Source organism: Rhopilema esculentum, chromosome 19 (assembly GCF_057945365.1).
Source record: "Rhopilema esculentum isolate cy_ngs chromosome 19, ASM5794536v1, whole genome shotgun sequence".
Lineage (NCBI taxonomy): Eukaryota > Metazoa > Cnidaria > Scyphozoa > Rhizostomeae > Rhizostomatidae > Rhopilema > Rhopilema esculentum.
The window spans coordinates 5,669,078-5,682,503 of NC_142833.1; the positions used below are offsets into that span (position 1 = coordinate 5,669,078).

Below are 13,426 nucleotides of genomic sequence, written 5' to 3' on the forward strand. Positions count from 1 at the left end.
TCTAGTGCACATTTACGATAAACTATATCATAATTCAGTACATATAGTCCCTTCGCTGAACACTACCGCTGCTTTCACCCTTCAGATTGACACCCCCCCCCCCCCCCCAAATAAAAACAGAAAAACAGATGGCCCGATGCGAGGCCTTGAAGTTATGCAACAGAGTAGCGCCCAGTTATCGGACATTTCATGATGGCGGCCAGACTTTACGGCAGTGGCTTACTGAAACTATCTACGTCAAATGTATGTATTGTTTTGTCAGTTAATCCATCTTGTTACATAATTCAAAAAATTATGAAACTCTTCTCAATTTAAAATGTTCTTGATTAAAATTCGATCATATTAATCGACGCAGATAACGTTGTCAGATCTAGACTGGCCTAAGCTAAATTCTACTTGTCTAGCTGTTTTGAGTTTTGGTTATAAGGTGAAATGGCATCAAAGGTTGGAGTACAAAGATTACAAAATCTCGCTGCTTCGGTAATTAGTCAGGTTTATGATTTTATTTTGGTTTTATGTTATTTTTCATAACGGTCCATTTTACGAAACTTGCTTATTACCTAAACAACAAACTGGAGCTAATTTAGAGGCCAAAAGCTATGATATGTACTTATGGAGTGCATTTTAAATGTAGATTATCTAAGTAACTTTGTATGAATATTTTTTATAACAACTCTCACTTTGTAAAGTTGATGTTTCTGGTGTGGCAATGCAGGACACAATTTGCCAATAGGCCGTATGTATATGTTACATAACAAGACAGTGTGTTCAAGTCCAGATTCTAAATAACAATCTTAATAAGTATCATTAGATCCAAAATAAGATAAAATCATTTATCAACTTCAACCATGGATCAGACTTGTTGCAATAGCCATATTGTGAAATTTGCAATTACTTGTACAGAGTATTCTAGTGTTACATAAGTAACAATTAGCTATAATATTTCTGTTTTTAAAGTTTTTATAAATTTAAGACACTTAGTTTAAGTGAGTAAAACATAATGCATGGTTGCTAAAATGGGCTTTGGATTTTATGATGTCTATCTTCTTTATTACCAATTATGATATTTAAGAGCTCAAGCAATGTTTAGATATATTTTATCATTATTTAAGCTCTTAAATAACTTGCCATATGAATTTTGATGTGATTTAATTCTGAACCACAACTGCTGCTTGTGTGTTTTATCTGTTGCACCCATACATAATGGTTTCTTTATTTTATTTGTCAGGTTATCAAAAGGGAGGTCCAGACTGCAGCTAAGGCTGCACCTCGGATGAAAACGTTTTCAGTTTACAGATGGGTAGGTTGTTACATGCCACTTTTTGTAGAATATTAATATTTCCTGATTACCATTTTTTTCATAACAAAACATTTATTTATCCTGAAGAGAAATATTTCAAAAAAGAAAAAGAAAAATTTTTCAAAAAATAAACATTTGGTTTTTGTTCCAACCAAATTTTTAGGTTTTTTTGCAAAATCTTATTCCCAATTCTATTCACATATTTTTCCAAAAGTTTGTTTCTTTGTTATTTAAACAGTTTTTTGAGATATTTTGTCTTATGTTCCTAGATATCTTATAGTTACATAGCCAAGAATGATCTGGTTGGCAAATTGCTGATTTTTTCTGAAATTTAAATGCACCAGAACATTGAAATGCGTTGAATTTAGTTTATTTATTTCATAAAAAGGTTGTTATAAATGCCTTTAGGATCCAGAAAAGCCAGGAGATAAGCCAAGAATGCAAGATTTTGAGGTCAACTTGGATGAGTAAGTACTTGTTTATCAGATAAAATACCCATGTAATGCATACTGAAATGAGTTATGTTATTATTTTAACACTAGGGGCTTAAGTAGGAATGTAAAAATTGGTCTTAAATTTATTTGAAAGAAGCATCAGAAGTTTAAGCAGTATAGAGTTTCAGCAACACTTTTTGTAATTCTTGAGTCCATGGTTTATCAGAATCTTATAATCTCTCCTGATTTGTGCCTTGTTTGGTAGCAATTTCGTCCAGATAGCTCAATTTTTGTATAATGTTAAACTTAACGGGCAACTCAGATGAAGGGTGGCTTTTTGCATGGAATAATGCCCTACTGATACATTTGCCAAAAGATTTAATTTTGAGTTTCTAGCAAAGGACTTTATTTGAGTATGTAAGAAGGTAGCAATGCACGAAAGGTTACTGTTGTATTATGCGAATCCAGCAATGAGTTTAGATAGAAGGCAATAAAATCCAATACATTCTAACATCAAATTAAAAAATTGAGTTCTATTTTTGCTGTTGATTTACTTTGTTCCGGCCTATTACCTTTTATTTGCATAATGTGTTACACTCTTCTTCATGAAAAATTTTGGGATAACTCTAGTAAAATCAGTCAATTAGGAATTCTGCCAATGAAGTTTATAATGGCATTTTAGAGAATTTTTATGTTTGAAAGCATGACCACCATTTTATTTCTAGGTTTTTAGGTTCTAGGATTTAATCTTCTGGGCTGCTGGTACTGTTCAAAATGTGGTTTTACTACTCTCTGTCAACTCAAAATCATGGCGAAACTAATTCTTTTGTAAAGTTCTGTAGTTTTATTACATTGTAGCTTAACTTGAAAGATATAATCTCTAAAGCTCCAGATAACTTCAAGTAGCACCAGTCCAGGTAACATCATGCTAGCCAAAAGTCATTGGTGATATATTTAAGTTTGCTATTTATAATTTTTAGCTGTGGTCCGATGGTGTTGGATGCACTCATCAAGATAAAAAATGAGATTGACCCAACATTAACCTTTAGAAGGTCATGCCGTGAAGGTCAGTATTGATTTTGTTCATGTTAGAATTTCATATATTCTGATTTGCTAAACTGTGTGAAATGTGTCAGATAAAAGCTTAAGCATATTTTAAGATGTTTGCTTTGTTAATTTACCTTCTTCACTGAATAAAAAGCCAAAAATCATCCAAAACATGATTATTGCTTAATTCCTGAAATGATGCGTGAATAAAAGAAAGGCACCGGCAATTTGGTTAAATATTCAAATTTAAAAAGTAAATTTAGCCAGCCTGCTTTGTTCATGCATCAAATGGTTTTTATTGAATTGTTAAGAGAGGACAAATATGAGACAGAGCTGGGATCTCTGTTATTGAGATATGCCTTTGACTGTCTGTTACACCTTTAAGAATTGAAATGTAATAGAAATAGATCTATAAAACGAAACCTATTAGATAAACCAACCAACTTTGTAGTTGCGCATGAGGCAGCCTTTTCAAATTTACAAGGTAAAACCCAAAAGCAGGCCTTGAAAAAGAATTTTTCTTCCTGGCAGCAAAATAAAAGATTCAAGACTTCCTGCGAAGCTTCAAGAAATTTTCCAGCCACTGAAATTGATATTTCAAGTTGCTTGATTTGTTTAAAAATTTGTCCTAAAAACAAACTGTCACACTAAAAAGAACTAATTGTTGGTCCTGCAGTCTTGATCATAGCTATTCGAACAGGAATCATTTTGTTTATACTGTATTAGATGATCAAGGAGAACGTGATCAAGCACGATACACAAAGTTTGTTTTCAAGGTTAAAGAAAGTAGATCTGAAAATCTATAATAACTTTGATTAAATTTCATATCAGTACTAGCAAACTAGATACTTTATAAGTATTGATATATCTATACATCTTGCTCTGGGTGGGTTTATCATCAAAGCTAGTAGTTCATACAACATATAAGAATACTATTTTATTTTTCAATGGTTAAAAAAAATGTTTTAAATCAGGGGTGGTACTAGAGGCAAAGATTTAAGACCAAAACGCTTACATTCTATAAAGCAAGTGAGGAAAAATGTATGCGAATGCCAGTAGAAAAATACGAATAATAATGGACACATCCACACAGGTTTTGGGGCATGTTCACCTTTAAAACAATTGACGTAACGAGATTGGCTGTCTTAAAGTGTTTTTACATATATAGAATGGCTAATGTAAAAAAAGGAATGAACTTTGTTTTAGCTTGCTGGAATTAAATTAGTAGCTGAAAATCATGCACGGAAATTTGGCATAACAGACGCTTATATGACCAGATGATTGAAAGCTAATCTTCGCTTTTTGTTAGTAGTGCAAAACAAAAATTATACAGTATGTATGTATATCACAAGAAAACAGCATTCCGTAGAAATATTGTTACAAGAATTTGATGTTCATATTGAAATCAAGCAATGGAGATTTCACGCTAAAAATTTCCTGGCAAACATCAACAATTTCCTGCAATGAATTTCTGCCAAAAATTTCCTGGCAGCGTTGCTGCCGGACCTTTTCCATCCCTGCCCAAAAGAACAATTTAAATGCAGGACCAACAAGACCAAGAGGCAGGGGGAGGGGGGCAGGGGCCATGCTCATCTTTTTTTCTACAGAGCAAAATTGCAATTTTCAGACAAAATTGCAAAGAAATTTGGTATACCATTCTGTTAGTTACTGTGCCTAGAATTATCTTAAATATGCCTCTACTTTTACCTTGGTTACTATGACCCAACGATAGAAGACATATATTGAATTGGACATGAGAATTTGATTGAAGAAATTGTTCATTGTCTAAGATGTACAATGAGTAACAGCTTGGCCTAGAAAATAGATTGGACAAAAGATCCAGAGTAACTTGGTGCTAGTACAAAATGATGGAGTTTATTCTTTCATTCATTATCCAATGTTTATACTCTGAAGGGGACTTAAAAGGAAAACATACTTCACTATGTCATGTTCTGTTATTTTGTGCCATCTTGAAACTAACTGTGGAGGCCCAATTGTACCAGAAACATTCAAGCTTACTTCTTTTTAAATCTTAGCACTGGCTAGTGTGAAAAAGTTCAAAGAGTATGAAAAAGTAGACAAAAAATGGCTATTTTTTAAACAAAGCTCTTTTTTTGCTAGGTTTTGCTATTAAGTTTTGCTGTAGTTTTTTATCTTATGATGAAGAGCTACAGAGCACATATTTTTACCGGGAGTAACATCTTCAATCATGGATTATTAACAACAGTTAAGCGAATTAGAAATGACAGAGATAACATAAAACTTTTTCCATCATTTAAGGGTTTTACAGGGTTGTTACTGATCATTCTGTTCCAATATAAAAGGTAACGTAAACCCACCTTTAATGGTGTCACAAATAAACCATTTGCTTCAAAGCAAATGTTGAAGTATAGTTTAATACGCGCATCAAACTGTCTTGGTGTCTTAATTTTTATGATGTCAAGATGTTGACAATATGTTGACAATTTGTCTCTCTGCAATAAAAAAGCTTTTTAAGAATGACCTTAAACATTGTCTTCGTAGTTATATATCTGATTGCAATTGCCATGCAAGAGTAATGTGTCAAATTTAAGTTAAGCATTATATTCTCAAATAGCTGTTATGTTTGTTAGCATTAGGTTATTTTCAATGTGTTTTATTTGTGGGTTACTGAAAAGTGCATTTAAATTGTACTGGCTAACAAACTATGCATTTTTATATTTTTTAAAGGTATTTGTGGCTCTTGTTCCATGAATATCAACGGACTGAATACATTGGCTTGCATCTGGTATGCAGTCTATCTTTATTAAGTATTTCTTATGTCTTTTGCAAAAAAACAATGCATAGGTGTGCATGTAATTGCAGTGCAGTTGGAAGTTGAAAAAATTCTTAAATTTGTCTGCTGAAAAGGTCAAATATTATCAGATAGTGTTTTTAAATTGCTCCACTTTGCATGATTATTCATTAAAAGATATGACAACATATTATCATTCTTAGAAAATCAATCCGGAGTTAACAATTTAATTTACAATTGTTGATGAAAATGCTTTTGCAAAGTCTTTCTGCAAAGTAACTCAAAACATAGTTATTTTATATTCACTTCTTTTCCTTGCGAAATTTCAAGTTATTTTAAAGTTATATGTCATATTGTATTGTACAACATGCAAGCTAGCATATTTATGTAATATTTCTGCAAAACTTGGAATTTTTCATATCAAAATGCCATTTATTTTATAGCAAAATTGATACCAAGGCAAAGACAAAGATCTACCCTCTCCCACATATGTATGTGGTGAAAGACCTTGTCCCTGTAAGTATGTTCAAGCCCTGCAGATTTAAAACATTGATTTTTGCAGTCAATTTGCCTGTAAAATCTTTAAGCCTAAGATTATTTTACTATAATCTTGTTCATCTCAAATTTTCCTTCAGTCATGATTGCAGTTATCCTTAGCATTTTAATTAGCATTATTATATTTGTAGAAGTAAAAGTAAAAATGGCAGTAGACGTAAAATGTTCCTCTTTTATGATGTAATTATATATTTGTTTATCAATAATTTTTTCTCCAGGACATGACCAATTTTTATGAACAATATGCATCAATTGAGCCTTATTTGAAGCAGAAACAGCCAAACACATCAGAAAAGGAAAACTATCAGTCAGTTGAAGACAGGAAGAAATTGGTAAGCATTCCTTTTGAATATAGCTGTAGAGCTTTACCAGAATTTGTCTTTTTCAACAATTTATCTGATAAGGATATGTTGAAATCATTTGGGTATTCCAATTCTGGAAACCTAATATTTATTCCTGTAGGCTAGTCATAGAAAACCCTTAAAAATATGGCAGTCCTGTGGGCAAAGCCCCTGAGAAAGGCCAATGAAAACATATTAGTATTGTTTCATAATTCCTGTTTAGTTCCTTTGCTTCCTTACAAAGGATTCTAAGTTTCCCGAACTTGTCCTCAGGAAGGATGACTACCTTTCTAGACTCAAAGCCATAGCTTCATGGAAATAAGGATTAAAAAACCTCTGCTGCTCCTAACAAGTTTCCTCGCCTAAAACAGGCCTGAAATAAAATTTACCTTCCTTGTCAACATTTTCAAGATGTTTGCATGCATATATTCACCAATTTCTATGCAAACCTTAGGATGGACTCTATGAATGTATTTTGTGTGCTTGCTGCTCTACATCATGCCCAAGTTATTGGTGGAATGGAGACAAATACCTTGGACCTGCAGCATTAATGCAGGCTTATAGATGGATGATTGACAGCAGGGTAAGATAGATGAAAAATATATGCCTAACTCGAGAGAGGATTGGCAATATCATATAATTTGTGTACTGCCATGTTAAGAATTTGTCGGTATTTTTAAGGAATTATTACTTCGGTTTGATACATTTGTATGGCTATTAGGAATGATATGTCAAAATTTTAGTTGATTGGGTCATGTAAAGTTCAATCCCATCTCGATGCATTATTTTATTGTTATCAGTTAAGTTAAAAACTATATTTTCTATTCAAAATTGAATCACTGCATCATTTAAAAAAATTTCAAGCTTATTCTTCAAAACTTGCTGTTTTTATACAGGCATTCATTGGAAAAGGAGGAAAGGGCTTCTTATACTTGATTTTTTAAGAAAGTAACAGTAACATAATTCATAAAAAACATAGAAGCAAAGAGAAATTGATTTTAAGGAGAGCAATGAGTTTTTGGTAGCTTAAGAATCTGCGGCTCACTCTGACAATTGAGGAGAACTAGCAAATGTTTAATGTTGCATTATTAACTAAGGTTTTCATTAATTTTTGAAGTAGAATGCTCCCATTTAAAAGTAGGGGTGAGGGTGAAAGTAGGTAGTGAAGGTGAAAGTAGGTGGTGAAGGTTTGGTGAGTAAGCGACTGCCTTTTGCTGGTAAACTAATGAAATCCCTGATAAACTGACCAATGGCTCACATATCCTGCTTGACAAACCATGAGTTGTCACCATTTCATTTTGCAGATGATTGCTCTGTCTTGGGGAATGGAGCTTGTTCCTCTGCAACAAATATACATTTTAACTGACAGCTATCAATTAATGCCTTTGCAATTTGAAATTATATTTTACTGATATTTTTAGCAATTTATATTTTCTGTTTTGTATCAGGATGATTTTCAAGAGGAAAGATTATCAAAGCTAAACGACCACTGGTCTGTTTACAGATGTCATACTATTATGAATTGTACCAAAACATGTCCAAAGGTGTGGATTCTATGCTTGCTGTATACATTGAATTTGGGCTGTAACACTGGTTCCCAATCTTTTTATTTTGTAAAAATAGATTGGTCTCTCCAATTTACCCTAGTTCTTTTTCTATTGCCATTTGAACAAGTTAATAATTCCAAGAGTAGTAATAGTTAAAACCAGAAAATTTTTATTTTTAAAACTATAGGCTACAAACAGGAAAATATACACTTTGGCAAAATAAAGACAAATAGACAGAAAATGTAATGATTTAATTTGATCACAAGTACTTTTTTCTACTTCACATAATCCTGTTGTCATCAGTTTTTAGTTTTGTTTAAGCTCAATCAAAGTGTTACATATTCATCAAGAAAAAGCCCCTTTTTCACTAGTTTTTTGTTTTTCTAGGGTCTCAATCCTGGCCTTGCCATTGGTGAAATAAAGAAAATGATGGTACTTGATCAGCCTACTAAAAAAAGTTCTACCAACTAATATATGAGGATATTGTCAAATCTGTTGGCACAATCTGCTTGATATTTTATTGCTGCCTAATTAGTCTTGCTATTTAAATTCTTTTTTAATATACTAAGCATATGAGTAAAGAAATTTAGTGGAGGATTTTAGTTACAAGGGCATGTCTCAGTAGACTTTTTCCATCTATGAAATAAAAATTGCTTGAAACATAAGGTTAAAAATGTGCATGTATATAATTAACATCGCTTTTTTCCTGAGTGAGTTAATAATGTTAACAATTCTATAAAGTTTATTTGTTGAAGTGTGTTTAATAAAAAATCTCATTCATTTATGCATCCAGAACAGAAATCTTTTTGTTATTTCTTGGCAATCCTTTGCAATCCAATGACAAAATTATCCTGTTAGGTAAAAAGGATGTATACATATATCATAAAGTGTTGAGTAAACCTCCAGGGGCTTATTCATAAAAATGAATTTATTAACCAGGGTTTACTTGAGGGGGTACTTTTGAGGAGGCCTTTGTCCTTGAAAGATGCTTATTTGCTTAAGGCAAGGCAAATATTAAAAAGCATAGTGAAGTGGATTTCTATTAACCTTGTACTTATTATTGCTATAATTTTGATTTTATGACAACATTGTCATATTCTCATGTTAAAAGTGATAACAGAAACTCAAGGAAAACAACTTTAGTTATCATAACTATTTGTTTACAAGTTCTTAAAACTTTTCCAGACATCCAGGAAACTTTTCAATGACCCAGCCAGCCAGTTAAATATCAAAGCATTCAAATATGATACCTTCTTGTGCAACTTCTACTAAATGTGACTAAATAAAATCAGCATCAGTAACTTTTGCACAGTTCAATATGGACCCCAAGTCATTTGTTTCTTGTGGAAGACATCAAACAACTTTTGTTCCTTCAACTAAAACTAGATACTTGATGCTGATAAGTGCTTATTTAGCTGCATTGTTTCCTTTTCTTAATTTCTGTGTTTTGCTATTCTTAATTTAAATAAACTATTATCTGCTTTCCTGCTACACACATCTACACACACATAGAAATGCTGACCTTTTTACACAGGTCTGTCATCCTCATATTCATGCAAGGCAGCCAAAATTAGTTTGGCATAGTATTGTATCAACTGACAGAAACTTTACTTAGGAGAAATCCAGCTGATTGAGTTTTCCCTGAAAGCTACCCTTGCACTGATAGCATGCTAATTTTATTTGCTCTAAGATATTAAGAAAGATAGATATGGAAATAAAATTGTGAAAGGAAGAAGCGAAAGTTTTTGATTGAAAAGTACTAGAATATTCGCCAAAATTATCAGACAGGAGAGCCAAAAAATGGTTCTAGAGAAAGAATGTGAACATTAAAATACCTGTGCTGTAACAATTTTAGGTTTGCAGAAGATTATAGATATGAAATATGTATTAATCATGTCTGATAATGAGGATAGCAATTTTTTAATGCCAATACTAATATAAAAAAACAGTCAGTTTCCTATGCTGCAATTAATTGTTACATAAACAGCCTTTCGATGTTTTATTTCAGGCACACACTACTACTGTCTACCAATAAATTAAATTTTCAATACATCATTATTCAAATTCTGCATAGCAGCATTCAGTAACAAGACACATAACGATATAAGTATGTACATTACAAGGCTTTAAACCAAACTATATTTTCATTTCCCACTTTTTTCATTGAACCAATTGACTGCATCTTCAAAATGTTGCTTGCAAAAGGTGTTCATCTAAAATGAAAGCCTGTTCATAACATTGGTATCTTACAGAAATGTCTTGAGGTTCCAGATGAGTTAGATTATGCTTCAAGATGACTGTTATTTGTACCAAAAGCCACATACAGGGCAATACTTAAGTTTATACAGGAACAAAGTTAAAAAACATTGTTAAAGGCTGTATGAAAAAAGTTCCAATTAGTAAAAAAACCATTTAAATCCAAAATTTGGACATGACATGAAAGCAAAAGTTTGTTGGAGGTATCAAAGTATTATAAAAAAACTACATCCAATGAATGGTTTGCCTTGAGAATAGCCGTACAGACATCATGTACAGACAACTTGCTGTTCAATTTACCTATTTCTAGTATTGCTTGCCTAGCCAGCTTTGCAAAAGATACAAAAATTCAGTTAGTACTGTGCACTGCAAAACACGTAACTCATGACCACATTTTAAAGAACAAATATACAAAAGCTATTTGAAAAAACAGAAACTAACCTGTAACCATTTTTCTGATGGTTTGACATAGCTCAGGAGTCGTTTCCCTGTTTCATAATGATGATATGCGCCATCTTTGAACTCATACCATATTTCTGGAAAAAATTACAATGAAGAAAATAACTCCTAGCTAAAAGTTCAAAATCATGAATTTCTTTATTTAAAAATAATTTTTTTGTGTGTGGGTAAAATAACTTATGAATTTTTCAACAAATAACCAGAAAAAAACTTCCTTGAAATTTTGTAGAGGTTTCATCTTATGAAATTTAACAATTTGAACCTGAAATTGAGGATACTTTTTAAGGCTGTCTATAAAAATTCCACAAACCTTATGAAAATAACATGGGAACAATAACCCATAGGTCAGAGCAACACAAATAGCCAGGGATCAATCAATTGTAAATGGAATCTAGCCGAGAGAGCCTAGACACTAAGGATATAGTAAAGCCAAACAATATAGTATCCTTTCATACAGGGCTCCATCAGAATGAAGATTTCCTTTATTATTTCTAATCTGTATGATCTTGCATTGTTTTAAACGTTGAACCAACCTGTTACTGCAGCAGGATCATTTGTGTATTTTTCGTATCTTTTATTAATGTTTGCAGCCTTTGCTTTGAAGTTTTCCATTATATTATCAGACAATGTTGGCTGCTTTGTTGTCTCATCTTTTTTTGGCCTTTTTATTTTTGGAGCTCTGTACCTTTAATAAGGATATACAAATACTATGTAAGATATTTGCCAAAATGTCTTCTAATACACATAAAAAACAATACAGAAAATTCTACATTTTACACACCATAAACAGATAACATGCTGCAATAGATTTTGTGTATAAGCTTGGAGTTCGCTATACCACAAAGAGACTTACCCATCAAATTGAATGTTAACCTGTTGCTCTGAGAAATAACAATATAGTTTTTGGGCTTAAAATTCAGTGTTGAACAGAAACCATATTTTATCTCATATTTTGGTAGTAAGGGTAGACAACGAGAGAGCTTATAATTCACAATGAAATAAAGTTGAATAAAGTTAGTTGAACAAAGAACTATTTACTGTCCAATATAATATTGATTCCCTTGTTTGTCATGAATAAATACACTGATAAAACTATACTTATCTATTCCAATCAACGAAACAAAAAGGGAACAAAACCAAAGTGTACCAAATGTTGTTTGAATCCTAATTGAGTATTGGTAGGGATCATCAATTCTTACATGCATCTTTCTGAATCCATTTGAACAAAATGGTTTGGTAAACAAAGCAAATGACAAATGACCATATTTTTCAAAATTTCTACAAATTAAAAAGTGGGTGGGTAAAACTCCCTAAAACAGAAAAACATACGCTATCATTCCATCTTCGCCAATATTTTCATCTGTTTTAAACATCTGTGTTTTTTCTTCATTTGCTTAAAAAGACATTTAACAGGGTAAATAAATTATTTAGATTTCTGAGCAAATGACAAAGAACTTGATTGAATAATTGCTAGTACACCTATTATGATGCTATCATCTGTTTGCATTTACTCAAGAAAATCAAAAATTATGTTGATAGTTCTGTTTAATTGGAGATTGATATACTTTGATATTAGTAGCTAAAAGCGTCTAAAGTGAATCACATTCAGAACCATTGCACCATTGTTAACCATGGTTTGGCAATGAACTGACCATGGTACAACCATGGTATGCCAAGAATTTTAAATGGAACCATGGTCTAACCATGGCCGAATAACAGAAAAATTGAATATAATTTTTTGTCTGTGATTTGATACTTTGCATATGAAAAGAAGCATACCCATTTCTTCAATTATTATTTGGACTCCTCTTGTACTTGAAGGTGTTATTTTTGAATTGAGCACCCTCTAGAAGGAATTGTAGTACCACTATACAATGCAGTTTGGAATTTTCATTTGACATTCATTACAATGAAGTACAAACATAATAGTGAGAGGTATTTGGTAAACAAACCTTGTTTTGAAAGAGCTGCTTGGAAATCAAAGGACAAATTTGTAGTTTAGTAATGGACTAGATTTGAAAACTTAAGGCAACATAAGCTGATTGTAAACTGGAAATGTCCCACTAAATTTGTCACATAAAAGCTGGGCAGATTATATGTGACACCAGGGGTCACAACTTTCATAACCATCCCTTTCTTGTTTATGGTCTTGAATTGCTACTCGACAAGAATGCAAAGTTTCAATCTTCGCTGATGGATCACGAACTTAACATATGATCAAGCTAGAGTTTTGTATCTGTCTGATTTATCTTAATAAGTTTTACATTTCAGAGGGGCAGTGGGTTTACCATACACCGTTTTTCCTAAAAGTTTACATTGTCTGTGAACGAACCTGCACCTGGATTTCTGAAATTTACCACTTGAGATTAATCTGGAAACTGGGCAACTGGTTTGTACTTAAACCTTCAGTTACAGAGGTATGCTGGGCAATAATTGTTTTATACCTTTGTGATATGGACAATGTTGATTCCTAAACAAACTGGCTCAGCTGTCCCTCCATATTCTTTTTCATCTCGCAGCCAAAGTCCATAGCATCTCTCACTCCACTGAGACTCTTCCTTTACAGATTCCCCTTGAAGAGGCTGTCCTCTGTGGAAGATTGGCTCTTCTGTCTCTTTATCTTCTTTCGCCATTGCTGTGGACATTGACGCCAAAATTTTCAGTTCAGCTGATACGAGGTTACATAATTGAATTAATGAATGAGAGGTTTATGG

The 13,426-nt window shown here is 32.5% G+C and overlaps 2 protein-coding genes across 3 annotated transcripts; one reads left to right on the forward strand and one right to left on the reverse strand.

The window, feature by feature from the left end:
- The first annotated feature begins 150 nt into the window (after window positions 1-150).
- LOC135688279 (succinate dehydrogenase [ubiquinone] iron-sulfur subunit, mitochondrial) lies at window positions 151-8,798 on the forward strand. 2 transcript variants are annotated; one of them, XM_065205057.2, is made up of 10 exons: window positions 151-243; window positions 1,229-1,300; window positions 1,709-1,767; window positions 2,715-2,800; window positions 5,491-5,548; window positions 5,998-6,070; window positions 6,328-6,441; window positions 6,905-7,033; window positions 7,899-7,994; window positions 8,385-8,798. In XM_065205057.2, exons 1-10 carry the CDS (start codon window positions 190-192, stop codon window positions 8,466-8,468), a joined length of 825 nt encoding a protein of 274 aa, XP_065061129.1. In that variant the 5' UTR covers window positions 151-189; the 3' UTR covers window positions 8,469-8,798. The 2 variants fall into 2 exon arrangements, with proteins under 2 accessions (XP_065061129.1, XP_065061130.1); XM_065205058.2 differs by lacking the exon at window positions 151-243 and adding an exon at window positions 325-480.
- LOC135688282 (uncharacterized) lies at window positions 5,226-13,396 on the reverse strand. The gene is made up of 6 exons (XM_065205060.2): window positions 13,157-13,396; window positions 12,492-12,558; window positions 12,042-12,105; window positions 11,246-11,397; window positions 10,695-10,789; window positions 5,226-10,210 (listed from the first exon to the last, which is right to left on the reverse strand). The coding sequence occupies exons 1-6, from the start codon at window positions 13,355-13,357 to the stop codon at window positions 10,142-10,144; spliced, it is 648 nt and encodes a 215-aa protein (XP_065061132.1). The 5' UTR covers window positions 13,358-13,396; the 3' UTR covers window positions 5,226-10,141.
- Between the last annotated feature and the right edge of the window lie 30 nt (window positions 13,397-13,426).